This window comes from Pygocentrus nattereri, chromosome 9, assembly GCF_015220715.1.
Source record: "Pygocentrus nattereri isolate fPygNat1 chromosome 9, fPygNat1.pri, whole genome shotgun sequence".
Lineage (NCBI taxonomy): Eukaryota > Metazoa > Chordata > Actinopteri > Characiformes > Serrasalmidae > Pygocentrus > Pygocentrus nattereri.
The window spans coordinates 21,011,132-21,037,213 of NC_051219.1; the positions used below are offsets into that span (position 1 = coordinate 21,011,132).

The window sequence follows — 26,082 nt, forward strand, 5'->3', positions numbered from 1 at the left end:
CAAAGACCTTCACAATATCTATATTTGTCTTCCATGTATTCAAAATGCAGCTCATCCATCCGCAGCCTAACATAATTATGTAGATTGACATTAAATGCTAATGCGTGTAGAGTCACACCTTGAGAGATAAAACAAGAACTTTTTGTTTTTGCACTGGGGCCCACAAGGTCCCAGTTATGAATATACAGTCTACTGACTCACTAGCACTGTGTAACAATATGCTATGGACTGTGAGATAATAGATGCTATCAAAGAAACTGGGGGTTATGTATAGCAGTGTCTCATCTCCGGTTTTGTTGCATGTGCTATGCTGTTTACAGGAGCCTCAAACATATAGTATATCATGAATTTCCAAGAGATATCAATCATTTATTTGCGTCTAAGGTGATTCACCTTAAATCTTTAGCAGAGGCTTGAATGTGACAGACAGTCTTGTGTAAAATCTGATAATCAAGCAACACATATATTGGTGCATGCTATTTGCCTAACACATGGGTAAAATTTTAGTCTTATCTTGGTTGTTATGCAAAAAACAGATGTATGTTAGAGTGAAAATTACGGATGATTGGGGGCTCCTGGCCTCAGTATAGCCATACCAGTCTCAAACATTTTTCTGGTGACAAGGCAGTTCTGTGAACAGAATAGAAAAAAATATATATTTTATCCATTCATTTAAAAGCATTAAATGACTTAAATTAAATGAAACTATAAAATACCGTGCCTGAAAATCGATTTGTAGTCTAATAAATGGCTCAATTAACCAATTAACCAAAAAAAAACAAAAAAAAAAACAAAAGTATATATTGCTTATTTTGATTGTAATTATACAAATATTGACTTTTTCTGCAGTTAAACAATTATCAATTTGTTTATTTATGTATTATATTTTTTATTAATGCCATTTTTATATATTTTTCCATATCTATATGGAAAATGGACATACAAACCCACCGATAAATAACTTTCGATTGCATTCACAGTCAGTGTGTGAGAAGGGCATCCAAATGCCTGGGTGTGATCTGAATTTTGCAGAAAAAGAGAATGAACCACCTCTTCCAAAGTTCTGAACACTACTTGTCCTTAGTTACCTCTGATAGAGTAAGACATGTACAATCTACCTAGAAAATCTGACATCCATCAACCAATTGGAACATTAATAGGCTGTGACATCATTGATTGACAGGCCTTTTATTAACATAAGGACATACAGATAAATAAATAAATAAATAAATAAATATAGAAATTAATAGTAATGGAAATAAATGAATAAAAAGAAAAATAAAGAATAAAGAAACATAAATAACAAAAAATAGTGAGAAGGGGAATTTACTAAATAGACATATAATAAATGCAGACATTATGTATTATTAGGTAAGGTTTTATTTATTATTATATTCATTTTAGGTATATTTATTTATAGATTTATAGTCAATATTCTTTGCAATTCTAATTTATATATTAATTTACTAAGTAATTTATGTTTAATTTTATTTATTTTTCATTTTGTCAAATCTGGTCCGCCATAAAGAGACTGTTTCTTTAAAATGTTTAAAATGTCTGGGTGAAGCGGCTCTAATGTGCTGGGTGAACTGGCTCTAATGTCCTGGGTGAACTGGCTGTAATGTCCTGGGTGAAGTAGCTGTAATGTGCTGGGTGAAATGGCTGTAATGTTCTGGCTGAAGCGGCTGTAATGTTTCCGGCTGAAGCAGCTGTAATGTGCTGGGTGAAGCGGCTCTAATGTCCTGGGTGAACTGGCTGTAATGTCCTGGGTGAAGTAGCTATAATGTGCTGGGTGAAATGGCTGTAATGTTCTGGCTGAAGCGGCTGTAATGTTCCGGCTGAAGCAGCTGTAATGTGCTGGGTGAAGCGGCTGTAATGTGCTGGGTGAAGCGGCTGTAATGTGCTGGGTGAAGTGGCTGCAATGTGTTGGGTGAAGTGGCAGTAATTTGCTGGGTGAAGTGGCTGCAATGTGCTGGGTGAAGTGGCAGTAATGTGCTCGGTGAAGCAGCTTTAATATGCTGGGTGAAGCGGCTGTAATGTGCTGGGTGAAGTGGCTGCAGTGTGCTGGGTGAAGTGGCAGTAATGTGTTGGGTGAAGTGGCTGCAATGTGTTGGGTGAAGCGGCTGTAATGTGCTCGGTGAAGCGGCTGTAATATGCTGGGTGAAGCGGCAGTAATGTGCTGGTGAAGTGACTGCTGCTTCTTAAGTCCTACAGAGCACGTCAGTTAGATGATAATCACATTCAACCACATTACAGCTTACTGTTTAAAGTTACTGCTATTGCTCAAACTTGGCTCACACAAAAATGCAGCGAAACAAACCTCTTACCTCCTGTAGTGCTGTCTAAAAACCTTCAAACGTCAGCCGCCACAAACACAACAGGCAGCAGTGATGGGTCGATTAGCTCCTCTTTAACTTCACTTATGAAGTGAAGTGAAGTGAAGTGACGGGCGCTAATAACGATGCCGGTGAATTGGTTGCTTCCAACAGTCACAAGAGCCGCCACTTGTGCCCGTCACCCGGCACGCAGAAATCCAACCGCCTCTCTCTATATAAGGTACTGGTGGTGTGACGAGTGCCAAGGAGGTATAAATTCGGAGCACCCATAGACATCTTTCCAGACTGGATTTCTCCTAAGATTCACGGACACCATGCCAGTACCCATCAAGAAGTCTGCCAAGAAGGCAGAAAAAGTGCAGAAGCCAACTGAGCCTGAAGCCGCGCTCGAGTCAGCCCCCACGGAAGCTGCTCCCGTCGCGCTTGAAGGTACTCAGCCCACTCATCAGCGAAAAAGAAATATGAATTACCGCGATACTACCTTCTTTAACAGCTGGCTTTCTAAGTCTAACGTAATTAATCTTAGCATGGTTGGCATATGTAATGCCCGTTTAATAAGCATATAGCATTTAATAACATTAATTATTATAACTAACCTTTTTATATGATAAGTGATGTAGCAAGTCTACAACACCTATTTAATTAAACATTAGTTATTTAACTCTGCATATCTTGCCCTGCTGTTATCGCATACATGAAGTGAGCCTCAGTGACATGATCCAACATCTACTCTTAGAACAGCTTGCTTGTTTGATTACATACACACACACATATACATTTTTTTTTTCTTCGTTTCGATTTGCTTGCACTGAAAATATGAACGGAAGTAACTAGCATTTCATAGATTGTATTATTAATTATTATCCATCCATCCATCCATCCATCCATTTTCTAAGCCGCTTCTCCGTCAGGGTCCCGGGGGGTGGTGCTGGAGCCTATCCCAGCAGTCTTCGGGCGGAAGGCAGGATACACCCTGGACAGGTCGCCAGTCCATCGCAGTATTAATTATTATGATTATCATTATTATTATAATTAATATAGTGTGTGTGTGTGTGTGTGTGTACAAGATTTACATCTGTATATTTAGTGTCACTAAAGGTTTAAATGGAATATTTCAGTTATTAAAACTGCGTGGTTGCAACATTTTACATATTGGTTTTGCCACCTGACTTTCAGGCCAATTTCTAATTAAACAGGCCTCTACTTAGTCACATTTGTCCTTGTTTATATTTATATTTTTAAACAAACATTATTAAGATAAATACACATTTTCATGCTTTCTCTGAGATCATACCACCTGACATGTTAATTTGAACTTGTGGACAAGTTTTTAAGTGAGATAAGTACTGTTAAAGTTGGCTTATATAGCAACTTCAGTATTATTATTATTTTATAAGTTTTTATTTTATTTTAAACATGAAATCATGACAGCAATTATTTAGAATTCTGTATACACTATATTGGCAAAAATATTCACTCATCTGTCTTCACACGCATATACATTTGAGTGACATCCCATTCATAATCCATAGGGTTTAATATGTTGTTGTCCCACCCTTTGCAGCTATAATATCTTCCACAAGGTTTAGGAGTGTGTTTATGGGAATTTTTGACAATTCTTCCAGAAGTGCATTTGTAAGGTCAGACACTGATGTTGGACAAGAAGGCCTGGCTTACAGTCTCCACTCTAATTCATCCCAAAGGTGTTCTATCGGGTTGAGGTCAGGCCAATCAAGTTCTTCCACACCAAACTCACTCGTCCATGTCTTTATGGACCTTATGGTCATGTTGGAACAGGAAGGGGCCATCCCCAAACATTTCCCACAAAGTTTGGAGCATGGAATTGTCCAAAATCTCTTTGTCTGCTGAAGAACTAAGAGTTCCTCTCACTGGAACTAAGGGGCCGAGCCCAAATCCTGAAAAACAACCCCACACCATATTCCCCCCTCCACCAAACTTTACTCTTGGCACAATGCAGTCAGACAAGCACCGCTCTCCTGGCAGCTGCCAAACCCAGACTCGTCCATCAGATTGCCAGACGGAGAAATGTGATTTGTCACTCCATAGAACGCGTCTCCACTGCTCTAGAGTCCACCACTGCATTCGATGCTTTGCATTGAGCTTGGTGATGTAAGGCTTGGATGCAGCTGCTCGACCATTCCATGAAGCTCTCTACACACTGGTCTTGAGCTAATATGAAGGTCACATGATGTTTGGAGGCCTGTACCAATTGACTCTACAGAAAGTTGGTGACCTCTGTGCACTATGCACCTCATAATCCGCTCACCCCGCTCTGTCATTTTATGTGGCCTACTACTTCATGACTGAGTTGTTGTCATTTCCAATCACTTTCACTTTGTTATAATACCACTGACAGTTGACTGAGGAAATTTTATGACTTGCACACGTGACATCATATCATGGTACTACACTGGAATTCCCTGAGCTCCCGAGAGCGACCCATTCTTTCACAAATGTTTGTAGAAGCCGTCTGCATGTCTAGGTGCTTGGTTTTATACACCTGTGGCCATGGAAATGACTGGAACACCTGAATTCAATGATTTGGATGGGTGAGTGAATACTTTTGGAAATACAGTGTAACTAAATTTCCTTTCTTTATAGTTTACTTAATCAACATATATGGTGGGACAGTTGCACCTCTTGACATTTTTAGACTTTTAAGGACTGTAGATGAATCTTGTGACACTGTTGGATCCATGCCTTAATGATCTAAAAGTGTTTTAAGAGCAAAAGAGAGCTTCTTATACTATAAAAGTACTCCAACAATTTATTTAAATATGCTTATTATGCTTTTTAAAGCAAAGGCAAAATGTAAAGGCAACATTTAACGTTAGTTGCTGCTGCATCTACTGCTGCTGCTGAAGCTTCTGCTCCAGAGGAAAGCACTGCTGCCAAAGAGGATAAACCTTCAGTTCTACAAAACAGTCATGCAAGCTGCACTTTTAACCCCTGTGTTGTGAAAACTTTTACTCTAATGTTGTTCTGTTTTTGTTGTTCTTGTTTTTTGCCATTTCACTCTCAGTCCCTCCTGAGCACACTGCTGCTGCTCCCACTGAAAGTTCAACTGAGGGTAAACCATTTTTATAGCCTGATTTTACTTCACAGTTTCCATAGTCACACTATCCAGTTTGAAATTCAAAATGCAGTGCAGATTATTTAAATTTGTACACATAAAATAATCTAAAATGCTTTCATCCTCATGCAGGAGAGATGAAGCTGCTTTTGTCATCTTAAATGTAAATCTCAGTCCTAAAACTCCTGTCTTTTATAGTAGCTGCACCTGCTGAAATTGCTCCTGTAGAGGAACCTCCTAAAGCCCCAGCACCCCCTCCTCCAGCAGGTTAATGCCTCTGCTTTCCATCCCTGAGATCTTTCTTCAGTAACTTTATTTACATTCCCAATTCCATGAAATATGGTTGCAACACTTCCATTAAAGATCATATGTTACCACAGTGCCCACAAGACCTCCTCAGAACCTTGTTGTTGATGATGTCACCAGAACATCTCTTACCATCCAATGGCAGCCTCCAGAGATCATTGGAGAATCTGGACTGGATGGATACACTGTGGAATATTGCAAGGAAGGAGGTAAAACCTAAGTTAGGAAAAGTTACACTCAGTGGAATGACTTCATCATGTAAGTGAGACAAGTATAGTTGTCATTTACTGTAACTGGATAACTTGGCTTTCTCATTGATACTTGGAGCTGTCATGAGAAGTTTGATTGAAGTCAAGCTGTTCTTCTCATGCTCTAGACTGGAGGATTGCTTCATCACTATATATACCAACACAGCATTTAAGTTCGTAGACCAAAGCCACTGGGGCAGATGTTAAGATGTGTAAAACTGTTTCATATCTAAAATATGTTTTAACAAACAAAAAAGCATGCTGCAGCATCTGCATGACCTAAAGTAATGAAAAGCTCAATATTCCCTCTTTTTCCTTTGTGCAGTTTCAGAATTTGTACCTGCGAACACAGAGCTGACCACATCCAACCGCTTTGTTATTAAGGGCCTGACAGCAGGAGACCTACTGAATGTTCGTGTTGTATCTGTGAATGCTGGGGGCCGCAGTGACCCTGTGAGCCTCCCCAATCCAGTTGCTATCCGTGAACTTGTGGGTGAGCTTATACAAGTCTTTATGCTTTAAGCCAGTCGCTAGTACAGAGACAAGTTTACCTTTTCACATGACATCGCAGTGAAATCTTCAACCATTTCCTTAGGAGTGTATGGACCTGAATCTCAGGTCACCAAGCAGGCTTTGTGGTGTGAAGGAGGTGAAAGAGCATTAGCTATGGTCCTCACCCTCAATGAGTCCAACAGCTGTGGGCATATAAATCCCATCACCTTGTGCTGACAAGTGCTTTCATTAGCATTTAAATTATAAACATAAAGACCCAGGGTAAGGCTGTCATTGGTGTTTGACCTCTCTGTCAAAACCAGTTATAAACTGTCACGTCGTCCTGCCAAACTTAACCTATGTAGCTGTATGTGCCAAGTCAAGCATATGACTCCCTGTGGTGTGGTACAGTGTCACTTTCCTAGCAGGTGCAGGGTCATAAATGTGTTTGGGATCAGGGCCTACTGACTTGCTCTGTGTCCTTATAATTTGCATGTGTTTACTCACTCTCACTGGTGGGGCAACTGACAGGTGATCCTTTCCTAACTTTGTAGAAACTGGTGTTTCTAAGCAATAATTACTGCTGCTTTTGAATTGACTGCATATAAAATTTGGGGATCACTGAACAGCTGGTATAATCAAGTCATTAGTGATGTCTTTACGTTTATTTATGCGGTTACTTTTATGTATGTATGTTTGTATGTGCCTTTTTATAGGATACCTTGTTTTCTCTTTCTTGCAGGGTTTATTGGAATTTGTCCATATTGCTGCATGAAAAGTATCTGCTTTTTAAATTATTTATTAATGTTAAGTTAGTGTAAATTATCAGTAAACAGACTTGCAGAGAGCATTTATTATTCATGACAGTATTAACTGTATGATTGAATCAATTACAACAGTGTGAATGTCAGAACACTGCTCATTTTTTATTTTTATAGCGAGTAAGGGATTGGGGAAAGTATGCCAGAAATAAAGTACATGGAGGACAATATGATGTAAGTTTTATCTAATCAAATTGTTTGTCATCAGGCTGAACCTCATGTTACCTATAAACAGTTATGAAATGCATATGTTCCAGTCAAAATGAGCTGTTACTTAGGATTAGATCTGGCTTTTTGCAGGGATACTTACTGGAGCTGTATTTAGCTTTCTGTGTCATGGGGCACTGGGTTGTCAAAAATGAAGGGGATTAAAAGGAAGGCTATCATGTATCCAATAATCCATTTGAGCCTAGTGGAGATTTGGTGTTTATGAAGAGGTATGTTGGTGTTTCTGAACTGTTTCAGTCACCAACATGTCATCCATGAATGAAGCTTCTAGTTCTAGACCATGATCTCAAGTGGCTCACTGAGAAAAAAGGGATAAATGAAGCTCTACAGAAAGCTGATCATGTTGTGGTGATAATGTTGTCTGCTGGACTTTTTTCAGATTTGGTCCAGTATTTTCAGGTGACATTGCATACAACATTATATGTATTAAATTACCTCTGGTTAAAATAATTTGCAGTAAATTGTTTATGCTATCTTAAGTAGATCCAGTTTTGGCTATTTACATATGAAACTGTTGAGTAGATTCTAATCTTAAATGTTCAGAATGTAAGGCTATGACTGTTAACAATATATATATATATATATATATATATATATATATATATATATATATATATATGTATATATGAGATTTTCTTCTTCTGTTTGTCCAGACCGTCCAAGGATCCGTTTGCCTTGCTTTCTCAGAGCACGATATATCAAGCAAGTTGGAGACCAGATCAACCTGGTCATCCCTTTCATTGTAAGCTAAACCCATAGTCACAACCTGTAATTAATAGTAGTTTATAATAGTAACCATAGAAAATTGTTTGTTGTGTGTTTAACATATATTTAATATACATTCAATAAAATATTTATTAAACTCAGCTTAATTATTCCAAACCCTAAGCGTAACCACAACAAATACAAATACAAGTACAAAACCTAAAGTTAAAACTCACTCTGGTCCTAATCCTATACCTTTGGTACTAATCCTAACCCTAACCTGTTGAGAATCACCAAATAAGCTGTCAATCATTTGAACATCTAGAGAATCTCCTAATAATATAAATTAGAGGTATCCATATAAAGTTGGACCAATATCTGATACATTACCAGTCACACCTACTCATTGTCAAGTCTTTTACTCACTTTCACTTTTTTCTTCATTTTAAAACAATAGTGAAGTCACTAAGACTATAATATAATGCATATGCAAATGCATCCACAAAAAAGTTTAAAAGAAATCTAACTATGTACTGTTTTAGTAAATTTCCTGCTGTATTTGTCTTTTGCTACTCTCCAGTTATCCAATTTCTTCAGTAATTTCTCAATAATTTTAATAATTTCAATAATTTCACACCAGAGTGGGTAAGTTAGTTAAAAAATGTAATGCTGAGTCTCACATTGACATTATGTTAACATTATTCTTAACTTAATATTATTAACTCAGTATGTGGTAAAACTACAGTATGAATATTTTGGAATATGTGTCACGGCTATTTCTAATTCTTTATCTTTTTTGATTTACTTCACATCCAATGCTCCTTGGTTTACAGTGATATGCAAATGTGTGACTGTTCATACTGCAGTGTCATTGGTCAAATTGTTTTGATAATTTTCTCTGTAAAATCATTTAACACACCCTGTACAGGAAACTGATTTAAATACAACAAAAATACTGAACTTTTAAACAGGCCATATGTTTTACATATTTTTTATCTTGTTTGAATGTGTTAAATTTAGTAAATGGAGTAATTGTGCAAAAAAATGTGTACAAAATCAACTTTATACTGATTGTTACGACCACACATTTTAAGGGCTGTGGGATCAGTACCATGTGGCATTAAAAGATTGAACTGGTGATGATGGATTAAAACAGGCCAGTAGGGCTTTTGAAACCATTTTATTGAAACCAACCACAATACAATGGTGTTCAATGATACCTAGTACCACACTGGAAGGGTCAAACTGTTGACGGCACCAAAGAAAAGAACACAACCTAACCATACTTGCCTACTCTGAAACAAAAGTAATTAGCTAACCCTCAAAATGAAACAAAAGCTGTCTACTCTACACTTTACCTGGCCAGTAATCACAAGTACATGTGCCTGCCCTCTAACCTAGGGAACTAGACAGAGCACACTTGTTTGTGGTGTGAATGTATAGGAGCACAACTCTTGCTTGTTTGAAACTCCAAGTAGTACAAACAATTTCATGTAAAACAAAATTAAAAGTGTGCTCGTAAAATACCACAACTAAAGCACCCCTCTCTAACATAGTAGACAAACTCGCATACACTAACTTAAAAGAAGTACTGGTACTGTACCTAAAACAAAATCACACTCTCAACACAAGAGACTAAAAACAAACTAAAACACAGCATGTCTGATCAGTCTTCTCTATCCAGCCATTGTGATGGCCTCTTTTTAAGAAGCTTAGGCTTCTCCCCAAATACACAAGCCAGGCCTCTGATTGGTCAGGGGTCCTCTTCACAAGACTGATGGCAAAACAGGTACATCTGTTAAGGGAGAGACAGAGATAGACAAACACAAAAAAATCCGAAATATGTGCTTACACATAACATTGATTATGAGATGACAATAGTACATAATTCACTTACATGATCATAAGACAAGCCATTCACCAGGTTTTCTTTGAGCACTCTTTCAACACGCTCACAGTCATCGTTCAGAGAGGGTCTGAAGCATTTCTTTCTATTCAATATAATCTCAATTTGTTAATTTACCAGTGCTTGATGTCTGTGCTATGAGTTGATCACATCCTTCTTAAGCACATTAATTGGTGGTGTTTTGTAGACTGGTAACATTTTTATGACTACACACTTCACAAGCAGTCATCCTAATGTAAAAGCTAATGCCAAGAAAACAATCACAGCACCTGTGGTACATTCTCAGCACCTTAAAGCTTCTAGCTATTTAGAAGCACTGCTTAGATATCTGTCCCTATACTTACTCTTACATAAAATGAGATTAAATTTTAAAACAGCTAAAAACAGCTCGTTTTGTAAATTCCCTTTTCTTTAGGGAAAATTCAAGCCTGTGATAACATGGACCAAGGATGGCAAGCCTTTGGATGTAAAGAAGGTAAATATTCGTAACAGTGACAAAGACAGCATCCTGTTCATTCGCAAAGCTGAAAGAGGTGACACCGGCACATACCAGATGACTGTCAAGGTTGATAGCTTGGAGGACAAGGCAAACATTGTAATTCAGATTGTGGGTAAGGATCACTGATATCAAGAAATAACAATTTTCTTTCTAGAGCTATTCTCACTCAGCTGTTTTTTTTTTTCTCTGTGCCTCTCATAGTTCTCAGCGTGTAATTCCAGCGAAAACAGCGAAATGTTTTTTTATCTCTGACTGTCTTTATGCAGAGCTCCCAGGTCCTCCTACCAGTCTCAAACTGATTGACACCTGGGGTTTTAATGCTGCTTTAGAATGGACCCCACCTAAAAACAATGGCAATACTGACATAACAGGCTACACTGTTCAAAAGGCTGACAAAAAAACTGGAGTAAGTAGCAGCATTTGTAAACCTGTTTTTGGGTATAGTCATTTTGCAGGTAAAAGCCTCAAAGTGACAAAAAAATTCCAGTGAGCTTTTTGATAGCTCCTTTTCAGTTGTTAAAATGTATTGGAGTGACTATATGCCTTGACAACTCAAGAGTCATCTCAGCAAAAATATGGTTCCTGAGTGGCTTGATTTATTACATTGCATAGTGTTCTTGAGGTTTTGACAGCAGTCTGACATTGGGGTATGTTCCATGTAGTGTTAACTTACACCAGGATCAGTGTACACGTTGGGGGTTTCTGTTTTATTTTTCCAAGGGGCGTAGATCCTGTCGCATGGTCAAGTGAAGACTAATTTAGCCTTTTGCCAAGACTGAAAATCTAAACCAGCAACCAAATGATCTGTATAAGGGCATACCACTTGTCTATGGGCTTGTATGGGTGTTTGAGGCATGTTGCAGATGGCTGCATGGTGACAGCACATCAGTTTGGAATGAAAGGGACATGCACAGAGAAAGTGTAAGCAGTAGAGATAAATGACAACTTTCATGCCCTGTGACTGTCAAAATGAAGTCAAAATGAGTCAAAATATTTAACTGCCCACCACGCCACACTGGTGTGAAAATAAAGTTCTGGTTGAAAAGAAATACATGACACTGATGTGCATCTAAAGCGACTTATTGCAAAGCCACATGGCACAGTGCTAAATGTTTTAAATATGCAATAAAACATTGTTTTATTATATCAGCTACTGAATCAGATTTTATTCTTAATTTGGCACATAATATATCTTCTAGTTTCTTTTTAGCTATCTTAGCAGTTAGACACTTCATACGTGCATTTTTATGATGTGAGTTTTAATGATCTCTCCCTGTGACCAGGAGTGGTTCACTGTACTGGAACACTTCCACAGGCTAAATGCTACAGTCTCTGACCTGATCATGGGAAATTCTTATAGCTTTAGAGTCTTCTCAGAGAACATGGTTGGAAGGAGCGAGAGTGCTGCTATAACAAAACAAGTCGCTACTATTCAGAAAACAGGTGAGGCCATTTTATGCTTGGTTAGCAAAAAGAGACATTTTCACAGCAGTTATTTTGTATGTGGCACTATATGTAACACAGTGGCACTGTTTGTGAGCTTTGTTATTTTGTAGATAAAAGTACAAATATTCCTTTTCCCCCTTAATATAAGACCTTCTTGCACAGTTCTAATGAAGAGATTGCACCCTTATAGCTCTGGTACATTGGATTCACATTACCATACCAATGCTGAAGTCACTAAGGACTGAACATACTACAAACCCAATTCCATAAAAGTTTAGACAGTATGTGAAATGCCAGTAAAAACAGAAAGCAGTGATAATTAAATTCCGTTTGACCTGTATTAATTTGAAAACAGTACAAAAACATGATGTTTGTTGTTTTATCTTATGTATTTTAAAATGTAGTCATTCCAAATATGATGCCTGCAACACATTCCAAAAAAATTGGGACAGGCACATGTTTACCACTGTGTTACATCACTTTTCCATTTAACAGCACTTAATAATTTGGCAACTCAAGATACCAAGTGATCCAGGGTTTTGAGCAGAATTTTTGCCATTCCAATCTTCAGTTGTATAAATCTTTAGCTACACAAGCATATGGGGCTTTGATTGTCATATTGTGCATGTTATAATGCACCACACATTTTCAGTGAGAAACATGCAGGCCAGTCTAGTATCCACACTCTCAATTATGCAGGCTTTTGTTGTAATGTGCAGAATGTTTTTTGTAACATTCTTATTTATGCTAAATGTAACATTAAGCATAAGTAAGCATGGACACCCTGAAAAAAACACCAGCAAAAAAGCATTATATTGCGCCAAATGATGTATGTATCTTTCATAAATGAATGGTGCTTTCACACATATTTAAGTGACACTTTTTAATCCCACAAACATGGAAATTTCACCTCCTCATTTAACCCATTTGTGAAGTGAAACACCATTTCATTTACATTTCATTACATTCTAAAAGTGGATTTAGAAATGTAATAAGCAACAACAGAAGGACTTCTGACAAGAAGTCATTGCTTTCTGTTTTTATTTGAATTTCACATACCTCCTTCTGGATTTATACTTAAAAACAAATTAAGTTACCAAACCAAATCGAACATCAACCAAAGTTATCAAACACCGAACATAAATGTCAAATTATGTTTAAATCAAAATAAATGACATTTTGCCCTGAACATATCAAACATTGTCACTTTTTATTAAATATGATCAGTTACAAAGGCACTATATTGTACATATATAGTTCTGTAATTTCAAGCTGATATGAGTAAGATCTACACTCTCTAATGAGGTTTTTGCCCATTGCCACACAGGTATTGTCTACAAACCACCAGAATACAAGGAGCATGATTTCAGTGAGGCCCCTAAATTCACAGCACCCCTCAGTGACAGGGCAGCCACTGTTGGTTACACTACTAGACTTCTGTGTGCAGTCCGTGGCTCCCCTAAGGTATGGCCAATATGGTAAAAAAAACAAACATTGCATACACAATGTCACATAAGAATGTCAAAACATTCACTTCATTCAGTACATCCAATGTCAAAGTTAGCTAGCTAAAGACAGCTGATATACTAACAAAGTAAAGCTTTAAGTAATAATAAACATGCATATAACTAGCAATTAGATCTTATATATAAAAGTATATCTCTTGTTATCAATGAATATTTAATGTTTATATTTCATTTATATCCAACCAACCATCCATTATCTTCTGCTTCTCCGGGGTTCGGGTCACGGGGGCAGCATCCTAAGCAATGAGACCCAGACATCCCTTTCCCCAGCTGCTTCCACGAGCTCCCCAGGGGGATTCCGAGGCGCTCCCAGGCCAGCTGGGTAATATAGTCACGCCAGTGTGTCCTGGGTCTTCCCCAGGGTCTCCTCCCAGGTGGACTTGCCTGTGACACCTCCCGAGGAAGGCGTCCAGGAGGCATCCTAACCAGATGCCCGAACCACCTCAGCTGGCTCCTCTCGACATGGAGAAGCATCGGCTCTACTACAAGTCCCTCCCGGGTGACCGAATTTCTCACCCTGTCTCTAAGGGAGAGTCCAGACACCCTGCGGAGGAAACTCATTTCGGCCGCTTGGATTCGCAATCTCATTCTTTTGGTCATTACCCAAAGCTCATGACCATAGGTGAGGGTGAGAATGTAGATCGACTGGTAAATCCAGAGCCTTGCCTTATGGCTCAGCTCTTTCTTTGCCACAACAGACCGGTAAATGTTTCCCACATCACTGCTGACCCAGCACCAATCCGCCTGTCAATCTCCTGCTCCCTTTTACCGTCACTCGTGAACAAGACCCCGAGATACTTAAACCAGGCCTCGGATTTGGAGGTACTAATTCTCATCCTGGCCGCTTCACACTCAGCTGTAAACCGATCCAGCGAAAGCTGAAGTTCATGGCCTGATGTCCCCAGTAGGACCACATCATCTGCAAACAGCAACGATGTGACCTTGAGGTCACCAAACTGGACACCCTCCATCCCCTGACTGCGCCTAGAAATTATATCCATGAAAATTATGAATAGAATCGGTGACAAAGGGCAGCCCTGACAGTGTCCAACTTTCACTGGGAACGAGTCTGACTTACTGCTGGCCATGCAAACCAAATTCCTGCTTTGTTTGTACAGGGCCTGAATGGCTCGTGGCAAAGAGCCATGTACCCTGTACTCCCAAAGCACCTCCCACAGAATACCCTGGGGAACAGAGTCGAATGCCTTCTCCAAATCCACAAAGCACATGTGGACTGGTTGGGCAAACTCCCATGAACCCTCCAGAATCCTGGAGAGGGTGAAGAGTTGGTCCAGTGTTCCACGACCAGGGCGGAACCTGCACTGCTCCTCCTGAATCTGAGGTTCGACTATAAGCCGGACTCTCTTCTCCAGTACCCCTGCATAGATCTTACCAGGGAGGCAGAGGAGTGTGATCCCCCTATAGTTGGAACACACCCTCCGGTCCCCTTTTTTAAAAAGAGGCACTACCTTCCCAGTCTGCCAATCCAGTGGCACTGCCCCTGATGTCCACGCAATGTTGAAAAGGCGTAACAGCCAAGACAGCCCCACAGTCGAAGTCAACAGCACACCATCTCCACTATATACAGTGCTAGTGGCACACTCCTTTCCCCTTCTGAATCACCTGACGGTTTGCCAGAATCTTTTCAGAGCTGACTTAAAGTCACTTTCCAACTCCTCACCAAACTCCTCCCACACCCGGGTTTTTGCCTTGGCTCGCTTTTGCTTGGCCTGTTGATACCTGCCAGCTGCCTCTGGTGTCCCACAGGCCGACCATGCCCAGTAGGACTCCTTCCTCTGCTTGACGGCATCTCTCACCCGGGGTGTCCACCACCAGGTTCGAGGATTACCGCCCCAACAGGCAGCAACTACCTTGCGGCCACAGCTATAGTCAGCCGCTTCAAAAATGGAGGAGAAGAACATGGCCCATTCCGAGTCAATGTCCCTTACCTCCCCCGATATCTGCTCTCCTCTTATTTTCATAAGGGTAATTATGGATCACACTTTGTCTGACCTGTCACCTAGGACCAGTTTGCCTTGACCCTACCAGGAGCTTACCCCTGGGCACTCTGGTGGCTCTTCCCCATGAAACAATATACATGTGTTGCACAATTTGCCCTGTGTGTTTGTTTTTCTTCCTGAAACATCATAGCTTCCTGTAGTAGCCATGAGGCTATGCACAGTTACAGTACAAACAGACTGTTAAAATGTTTCTCTAAGCCTGCTATATGAGATATGATAACATGTAATTGCAGAAGATATGGCTTTCATAACGTGCCAAATGTTTTCAGTTGTGACAGGTCCGGAATGCAGGCAGGGTAGTTTAGCACCTAGACTCTTTTAATACAGAACCATGTTGTTGAAATACATGCATAATGTGATGTGTCATTGTCTTGCTGAAATAAACAAGGCCTTCTCTGAAAAAGACGCTGTCTGGATGGCAGTTTATGTTTCCAAAACATGTATGTATCATTCAGCATTAATGGTGCCTTCACAGATGTGCACGTCACCCATGTGCACTAATGCACCCCGATACCACCGTGAATACTGGCTTTTGAACTGCGCACTGATAACAAACTAAGTGGTTGGTCTTCAGCCCAGAGGACACAGCATCCATGATTTCCAAAAAGAATTTCAAATGTTGATTTGTTGGACCACAGGACACTTCTTCATTTCCCTTTATTTCAATTTAAATGAGCTTGGGCCCAGAAAAGACAACGGCGTGTCTGGATCCTGTTTATCTACAGTTTCTTCTTCGCATTTTAGAGTTTTAACTGGCAATTGCGGATGCAGTAACAAACTGTTTTCACACACGGTCATTTTCAGATGTGTTCCTGAGCCCTGAATTGTCATTGCAGTGCCTAAAGATCCCCAAGGATCAAGGCCAGCAAATACTGTTTTTTTGGTCTTGTCCTTTGCATACAGAGATTTCTCCAGATTCTCCAGAATCTGTTAATGTTATTATGTACTGTAGATTATGAAAAGCAAAACTTCTTTGCTATTTTATTTTGAGAAACACTATTCTTGAATTACTCCCATTGACCCACCACCGATGGGAGGGGCAGTAGTAGGAGTTTGGTGCATTGTGGATCGGGCAGTGTCTGAAGGCGTGGGCCTTGGCGTTCTGATCCTCGGTTGCTGAAACTGGCTTTTGGAACTTGGAATGTTACCTCACTGATGGGGAAGGAACCTGAGTTGGTGCGCGAGGTTGAGAGATACCAGGTGGATATAGTCGGGCTCACCTCAACACACAGCTTGGGCTCTGGGTCCAATCTCTTTGAGAGGGGCTGGACTTTATTCTTTTCTGGAGTTACCCATGGTGAGAGGTGGCAGGCAGGTGTGGGCTTTCTCATAGCCCCTAGCTCGGCGCCTGTATGTTGGGGTTTCCTCCGAGAGGGTAGGTTTTCCTGGACGAGAGGGTAGCTTCCCTACGCCTTCGGGTTGGGGAACGCGTCCTGACTGCTGTCTGTGCTTATGTACCGAACAGCAGTTCAGAGTACTCAGCCTTCCTAGAGTCCTTGGGAAGGGTGCTTGAAAGTGTTCCTCCTGGAGACTCTATTGTCCTACTGGGGGTCTTCAACGCTCATGTGGGCAACGACAGTGAGACCTGGAGGGGTGTGATTGGGAGGAATGGACTCTCTGATCTGAACCAGAGTGGTGTTCAGTTGGACTTCTGTGCAAACCACAGTGTGTCCATAACGAACACCATGTTTGAACACAAGGATGTCCATAAGTGGACATGGCACCAGGACACCGTAGGCCAAAGTACAATGATTGACTTTGTAGTTGTGTCATTGGACGTGCGGCCATGTGTTTTGGACACTCGGGTAAAGAGAGGAGCTGAGCTGTCAACTGATCACCACCTGGTGGTGAGTTGGATCAGGTGGTGGGGGAAGATGCCGGTCAGACCAGGAAAACCCAAATGTATAGTGAGGGTTTGCTGGGAACGTCTGGCAGAAGAACTTGTCTGATTGATCTTCAACACCTCTGTCAGAACTTTGACCAGATATCGGGGGAGGTGAGGGACATTGACTCAGAATGAGCCATGTTCCGCTCCTCCATTGTTGAAGCGGCTGACTGACTGGCTGTGGTCGCAAGGTAGTTGGTGCCTGTTGGGCAGGTAATCCTTGAACTCGGTGGTGGACACCCCATGTGAGAGATGCCATCAAGCTGCAGAAGGAGTCCTACCGGGCATGGTTGGCCTGTAGGTCACCAGAGGCAGCTGGCAGGTATCGACAGGCCAAGCGATCTGCGGCTTCAGTCGTTGCCAAGGCAAAAACCCGGGTGTGGGAACAGTTTGGTGAGGCCTTGGAAAGTGACTTTAAGTCGGCTCCGAAAAATCGGCTTCTCCTCTGGCTCTCAACGAAGGCAGTCGCACATTCCCGACATGACTGATGTGGTGGGCAGAGCTGTCAACCCTCAGACTATGACTGTAAGTCATACCCTGGATAACATTGTGGAGAAGCTGGTGGCTTTGCAAAGGAAAATGGATCGTTTGAGTGACCATAATGGACTTGTTGAGCTGCCGTGAAAAATACAGCTACTCGCCCGAAGCCTGTAACAATTTCTTAATCTGCTTTTGGCTCCCCGTATCAGCACTGGCCTTGGCCTTGGCTGGTACATCACATCTCCCCCAGAGGAACACTGCTGCAAGACACTCTTTTATCCCTTCCCCCACTTCCCCGGATTCCTGCTGATTGTTGACTCTGCCTGGGCCCGATCAAGGTTGTCTCCATGGCAGTTTGCTGTATTATCGCCGTACCACCCTGTGAACTGAGATACCTGGACTGGGATGCCGAGCAGGGCGCCTTCTTCAGGGCCCCAACCCCCACCACTTCCTCCCCTCCCCCTTCCCAACGGGAAAAGATTCTGGCAAACCGTCAGGTGACTCAGAAGGGGAAAGCAGTGTGCCACTAGCACTGTATATAGTGAAGATGGTGTGCTGCTGACTTCGACTGAAGACGTCATTGAGCAGTGGAAGGAATACTTTGAGGACCTTCTCAATCCCACTGACACATTCTCCAGTGAGGAGGCAGAGTCTGGGGTCATGGGAATAGACTTGTCCATTACTGAGGCCGAAGTCGCTAAGGTAGTTAAAAAGCTCCTTGGCGGCAGGGCTCCAGGGGTGGATGAGATCCGTCCCGAGTTCCTCAAGGCTCTGGATGTTGTGGGGCTGTCTTGGCTGACACACCTTTTCAACATTGCGTGGACATCGGAGGCGGTGCCACTGGATTGGTGGTGCCTCTTTTTAAAAAGGGGGACTGGAGGGTGTGTTTCAACTACAGGGGAATCACACTCCTCAGCCTCCCTGGTAAGGTCTATGCAGGGGTACTGGAGAAGAGAGTCTGGCTTATAGTCGAACCTCGGATTCAGGAGGAGCAGTGCGGGTTCCGCCCTGGTCGTGGAACACTGGACCAACTCTTTACCCATTCCAGGATTCTGGAGGGTTCATGGGAGTTTGCCCAACCAGTCCACATGTGCTTTGTGGATTTGGAGAAGGCATTCGACTGTGTTCCCTGGGTTATTCTGTGGGAGGTGCTTCGGGAGTATGGGGTACATGGCTCTTTGCTACGAGCCATTCAGGCCCTGTACAAACAAAGCAGGAATTTGGTTCTCATAGCCGGCAGTAAGTCAGACTCGTTCCCAGTGAGAGTTGGACCCTGTCAGGGCTGCCCTTTGTCACCGATTCTATTCATAATTTTTATGGATATAATTTCTAGGCCCAGTCAGGGGATGGAGGGTGTCCAGTTTGGTGACCTCAAGGTCACATCGCTGCTGTTTGCAGATGATGTGGTCCTATTGGGGACTTCAGCTTTCGCTGGATCGGTTTGCAGAGTGTGAAGCGGCCAGGATGAGGATCAGTACCTCCAAATCCGAAGCCCTCTCTGGGTCAGGGATAAGCTCTTGCCTCAAGTGGAGGAGTTTAAGTATCTCGGGGTCTTGTTCACGAGTGATGGTAAAAGGGAGTGGGAGATTGACAGGCGGATTGGTGCGGGCTCTTTACCAGTCTGTTGTGGTAAAGAAAGAGCTGAGCCATAAGGCAAGGCTCTCGATTTACTGGTCAATCTACATTCCCACCCTCACCTATGGTCATGAGCTTTGGGTAATGACCGAAAGAACGAGATTGCAAATACAAGCGGCCGAAATGAGTTTCCTCCGCAGGGTGTCTGGACTCTCCCTTAGAGATGGGTGAGAAGTTCGGTCATCCGGGAGGGACTCGGGGGAAGAGACGCTGCTTCTCCACGTCGATAGGAGCCAGTTGAGGAGGTTCGGGCATCTGGTTAGGATGCCTCCTGGACGCGTCCCTTGGGAGGTGTCACAAGCAAGTCCACATCACATCATGGGAGGAGACCCAGGACACGCTGGCGTGACTATATTACCCAGCTGGCCTGGGAACGCCTCGGAATCCCCCCCAAGGAGCTAGTGGAAGTGGCTGGGGAAAGGGAGGTCTGGGCCTTATTGCTTAGGATGCTGCCCCCGTGTCCCGAACCCCGGAGAAGCGGAAGATGATGGATGGATGGATGGATGGATGGATGGATGGATGGATGGATGGATGGATATTCTTGAATTTGATCATGCAGTCTTTCACAGAGTGGTGAGCCCCTCCTCATCTCTACTTCTGAAAGACTCTGACTCTCTGGGATGCTTTTTTATACCCAGTAAAGTTACTGACCTGTTGCCAATCAACCACCAGGTGTTTTTTTTTAGCATTAAACAACTTTACCAGCCTTTTGTTGTCCCAACTTTGGAACATGTTCTTCCAGTGTTCAATATGTTGTCTTTGAACTATTTTCAATTAAATGTAGGGTTTAAATGATTTGCACATCATTGCATTTTATTTTTATTTACATTTTGCACAGCGTCCCAACTATTTTGGAAATGGGGATGTTTACACTTGATTTATAAGGACAAATTTGGGTCTTTCCATTTCTTTTGATGACAAGCACTGACAGACACATGGTAAAGATGTAAAAAATGGCTTGTTTTATCCTGCAAAATAGCACTGCAATAACCTTTAAAAGTAAAAATCCTAACAAAACATTATCTTCTTCTACCTGAAAAGACTCCTAAGAACTCTTTAACTTTTAAGAACACAGACAATTTAACCTTTAGAATCTTTCCTTGTTAGAATGTTCCCACTTGCTTTTATGACATGTGAGTGAGAAGCACTTTCCAAAAAATTACACTAGTGTTAACTAGGACTTTAAAAGGTGAATCCATGTGGGTGTTAAACGGTGTTATGGAAATAATTTACATTGTCATTTAGTATGAACAAAATTCCAGAAAATGTTGATGGCTGCATTTTGCTGCATTGTCACAACAAGAGAAATATAAATGATTTTGTTATCCTGTCATATTGACTCTTTTCTTAGCCTAAGATTGAGTGGATGAAAAACCAGATGCTGATCGGGGATGACCCAAAGTTCAGGCAGAACAGCAACTTGGGAGTTTGCTCACTGGAGATTCGCAAACCTTGCAGCTTTGATGGTGGTGTCTACACTTGCAGAGCCAAGAATGCACATGGAGAAGCTACAGTCGCCTGCAAACTGGAGGTTAAACGTAAGTTCTTCTTGACAATCAAAAACTTTTCATATGTTTCAATTTTAATTCTAATATATGATGTAGCATAAATCTATGATTTGTTATTATAAATGTTTTGTATATTGAAAATGCATTCTCAAACACATTAGTTGTTTTATTTATCAATCAACATATTGCAGCATATGCCATTTTGTGTAATTTTGTGTAGCGCTTGTGTAACATATTTTATAATAACAAATAGATAATATACACTGCTCAAAAAAAATAAAGGGAACACTCAAGTAACACATCCTAGATCTGAATGAATGAAATATTCTCAATGAATACTTTGTTCTGTACAAAGCTGAATGTGCTGACAACAAAATAACACAAAAATCATCAATGGAAATCAAATTTATTAACCAATGGAGGCCTGGATTTGGAGTCACACACAAAATTAAAGTGGAAAAACACACTACAGGCTGATCCAACTTTGATGTGATGTCCTTAAAACAAGTCAAAATGAGGCTCAGTATTGTGTGTGGCCTCCACGTGCCTGTATGACCTCCCTACAATGCCTGGGCATGCTCCTGATGAGGTGGTGGATGGTCTCCTGAGGGATCTCCTCCCAGACTTGGACTAAAGCATCCGCCAACTCCTGGACAGTCTGTGGTGCAATGTGGCGTTGGTGGATGGAGCGAGACATGATGTCCCAGATGTGCTCAATAAGATTCAGGTCTGGGGAACGGGCGGGCCAGTCCATAGCTTCAATGCCTTCATCTTGCAGGAACTGCTGACACACTCCAGCCACATGAGGTCTAGCATTGTCCTGCATTAGGAGGAACCCAGGGCCAACCGCACCAGCATATGGTCTCATAAGGGGTCTGAGGATCTCATCTCGGTACCTAATGGCAGTCAGGCTACCTCTGGCAAGCACATGGAGGGCTGTGCGGCCCTCCAAAGAAATGCCACCCCACACCATTACTGACCCACTGCCAAACTGGTCATGCTGAAGGATGTTGCAGGCAGCAGATCGCTCTCCACGGCGTCTCCAGACTCTGTCACGTCGTTTACATGTGCTCAGTGTGAACCTGCTTTTATCTGTGAAGAGCACAGGATACCAGTGGCGAATTTGCCAATCCTGGTGTTCTCTGGCAAATGCCAAGCGTCCTGCACGGTGTTGGGCTGTGAGCACAACCCCCATCTGTGGACATCGGGCCTTCATACCATCCTCATGGAGTCGGTTTCTAACCGTTTGTGCAGACACATGCACAAGCCAGAAAGCATAGGTACTGAGAAGTGGTCTGTGGTCCCCACCTGCAGAACCACTCCTTTATTGAGTGTGTCTTGCTAATTGCCAATAATTTCCACCTGTTGTCTATTCCATTTGCACAACAGCATGTGAAATTGATTGTCAATCAGTGTTGCTTCCTAAGTGGACAGTTTGATTTCACAGAAGTTTGATTTACTTGGAGTTATATTGTGTTGTTTAAGTGTTCCCTTTATTTTTTTGAGCAGTGTAGATATTATTATATTATTCAATATTATGCACTGTCCCTTGTTTTGTCAACAGAAGTGATTGTTCCAGAAGATAAAGCGAAGAAATAGGCTCACTTACAACTGACTGACACAAGTGAGAAATAAAAAATTATTACATACAATTACATTGCAAAAATGATATCTTGGCAAACATCATTTCCTAAAACAAGTACAATTGTCTGCCAATAGAATAGAAGACAACAGAAGACAATTTCACTCGATAATATTACTTACAACAGGTAAAAGAAAACACCCAACAACAATAGGAATAATAGATTTTAAGTAAGTTTTAAGATGTATTTTTGTGCAGTGCATAGAAATGCATATGGAATACATACACACAGGCTCATGAGTGGGGGAAGGCACCAACTAATACACAGTGTTTACTAATTTTAACACAGCTAACTCTGCTACCAATGAAAAAATAAACTTTGTCTTGTCAAATAAGATGAGGGAAAAGTTCGTCAAGCATGGAAAAATAAATTTTGACCACAAAGTAGAACAGAAAATATCTGCACAATAAAATATTTTATTATAAATCAGTCCATAAAAGCTTTGAAATAGCGACTGTTTTGACTTCATGTGGGGGACATATGGCCTTGTCCCATTTCCCTTGGGAGGCTTAATTAAGCTGACTTGAAAAATAAAATGTTACTGTTCTATTCTTCCCTCTTCCTTCCTTCTTCCTTCTTCCCTCTTGTTCCTGTTCTGCTACAGTCAAAAATGTGCAATGTTACTTCTCCTAGAGCTTTCGAACTGGAATAATTGGAAAAACTTTGTATGATTATAAAGCCTTTACACAATTAAACACTCAACTCGCAACTCTAAATGAGAATGCTTATCCAGGCTTGGATAATGCTGAGGGAATGCTTATCACCACACTGGTGATAGCAAATTAACAGTTGGTTCTTATATTTGATATGTTGGATGCATGAGATATGTGATGTGTGCCACCTACATAAACATTGTTATTGGCCAGCCACTACACTCCTTCATGGCCTCTTTCAGCCCTGCCAACACTGCAACCATTGTTTGGGAATAGTCTAAGGAACATAACAGTTCAAGGTGTTGCCCTGGCCTCCAGTTCCCCAGATCTCAATCCAATCAAGCATCTGTAGAATGTGCTGGTACAACAAGTATAATCTGTGGCGGCTCCAACTATACATGGTATACTGAGAAAGTGCAGCCTTTCTAAATGGGAAATCACATGACTACATGAAGGTGGCATCACAAGGGGCTACTATATGTACAGTGTATTCTTTTCAAACATAGACGTGCTTCTTTTAGGGATTTGGGGCTTGTCTTGAGAGATATCCATACATGGGAGGCTTTGTCATCTGTAAGAGTATGGCCTCTCCCGCTTAAAGAGGCTAGAATAGTTGTGAGTAGTTTTGTACTAAAAATAAATCCACAGACACACGCTCTTCACATTACCATGGTTCAACAGCCAGGTCTGTCTGCTGCTAGCAGCATGCAAAATGTGGCCCCTCAACTCAGAGAGATGTCACCTAACAACTTGGATGAACCTAATATCTCACACAACAAGGTGGCATGAGATAAGGCAAATACAAAGAGAGGTGCTAAGATAATGAACATTCAGTTGACATGATAACTGTTATTGAATAAAGGGGGTAAAATCCAACTTTTTATTAATTCTACTAAACTTATTATAATGTAAAATGTTTATCTAGTTAATCATCAGTCTATTTCTAAACGGCTCTTGCTTTGGATACTTGGCTTTAGGAAATAACGTTTAATTTGTATGGGACCTTTACATTATGTGGAGGTTGTTTAACTTTAGATTCTTAATATTTACACATCTCATGTACAAAAATAGTTCTATAATCCATTGAAATGTTTTTAGGGACTTGAAAAGAAAGAGCCTTCATTTTCAGCTTTACTTCAATTTGGCTTTGAAATGCAGTCTATAGTCTTAACCAAGATGTAAATGTTTGACACTGCGACATGGTGTGCTTATTATGTTTTAGTTCAAGTAACCACAGCTTTTGCATATATGGTGTCTTAGTCACGCTGAACTAAGGGTAAATGTGTTATTTGCCTGACCATTTGATTTTCTTTCTTATGTCCTATAGGATGTTTGCAAGTGGGCTGAAGTGTGATTTTATGAAGAAGCTTGATCCTTAACCATCTTCCCTTCAGGAGGCCTTTGTGAATCAGTAAAATATGTAAAACAAACATGTATTTACTTCAAAAACACTTATTACAAAATTTAAAGTGGCTAAGAACTAGGACATATCTCCTAATTCTTTTGCATTGGTCTGTCTGACCATATTCTTCACTGTAATTCTGAGTTTGTGCTCAATAAATAAATGAATTAATAAGATTTTTCATTACAATGATAAATGCAAATGAACTGATTGTAATCAAAATATATAAATTTTGAGTCTTTCTGTTAGAGAAATTGCCTTTTCAAATGCACATAAACATTGAAGTATACACTCGTTCTAGGTGTCTTCTTGTCAAAGTTTAACTATGATGTTTTCATTTACGGGAAATTAGAAGGGAAGGATGTGGCTTTTTTGCCACGAATTGGTTTGCTCAACCAAACTAACTGCTGAAGTATACTTGCTTTTTAAATAGGGTTGTGGTCACCTCTGTAAACTGTTAGCAGCTATGCTGAGTTATAACCTTCATAAACTTTTTTTTTTATTATTGGCAATGTATTTTTATACTACATTGCCAGTACTGTCAAATGCTCTGTTTTGCCATTCATACAGTTTTGTTCTGGTTTAAAATTGCTTCTGGAGTGATGGCAGAAGCTGTTGCTATACAAAAACAATATGTTATCGATAACACTTTTCATTTTAGGCTGTTCAGGCCATTTTCAATATTTCACACCTTCAGGTCACTTAAGTTAAAACGTTACGTCAATAGATAACAGAGAACAGTATTTTCTAGGTGGCATATTCAAATTATTGATGTTTGGAAGTATTGAAATTACACCTGAAGTCAGAGGTTGCTAGATTTTTCTTGCACTGTGCTTTCAAGGCAGGTTTTTTTCACCTGTGTGGGACCTTTAAAAAAAACACGACTTTAAGCCCTAAGAAAATGGCTGATAGAAAATGAGAAAATGAAATATTGTGAAATATGTTATATATGCCTAAAAGCACAAGAGATAACCAAATGAGATTAGAAAAAATCCTAATATGACAGTTGACAACACAGAAGTAGTCTCAGTTCAAATAAACATTTAATAGTAACCTAATATATTGTACTTAATTCTAAAACAAGGTATATCTATTTTCTGAAAATCAATATATTTGATAATTACTGATTTTCAAATTAGGCACCAAGACAAACATTAGAGGAGCATTCTATATTATAACATAATAAAGTTTCACAGAAATTTCATAGGATTACCACATAAAACCTAAATTTTGCAAAAATAAATTTGA

At 40.7% G+C, this 26,082-nt stretch overlaps 1 protein-coding gene and 1 long non-coding RNA gene across 3 annotated transcripts; one reads left to right on the forward strand and one right to left on the reverse strand.

The window, feature by feature from the left end:
• Positions 1-344: 344 nt before the first annotated feature.
• LOC119264069 lies at positions 345-2,507 on the reverse strand. Its single transcript, XR_005130750.1, has 2 exons — positions 2,328-2,507; positions 345-630 (listed from the first exon to the last, which is right to left on the reverse strand). It is a non-coding gene; the product is annotated as an uncharacterized LOC119264069 (long non-coding RNA).
• Positions 2,508-2,589: 82 nt separating this feature from the next.
• Positions 2,590-25,128, forward strand: mybpha (myosin binding protein Ha). 2 transcript variants are annotated; one of them, XM_017694189.2, is made up of 13 exons: positions 2,590-2,765; positions 5,380-5,427; positions 5,632-5,697; positions 5,811-5,945; positions 6,310-6,477; positions 8,179-8,267; positions 10,552-10,747; positions 10,902-11,041; positions 11,919-12,078; positions 13,409-13,545; positions 20,980-21,166; positions 22,701-22,760; positions 24,760-25,128. In XM_017694189.2, exons 1-12 carry the CDS (start codon positions 2,651-2,653, stop codon positions 22,733-22,735), a joined length of 1,476 nt encoding a protein of 491 aa, XP_017549678.1. In that variant the 5' UTR covers positions 2,590-2,650; the 3' UTR covers positions 22,736-22,760; positions 24,760-25,128. The 2 variants fall into 2 exon arrangements, with proteins under 2 accessions (XP_017549678.1, XP_017549677.1); XM_017694188.2 differs by having other exon boundaries at positions 2,591-2,765; positions 5,629-5,697.
• Positions 25,129-26,082: the final 954 nt, after the last annotated feature.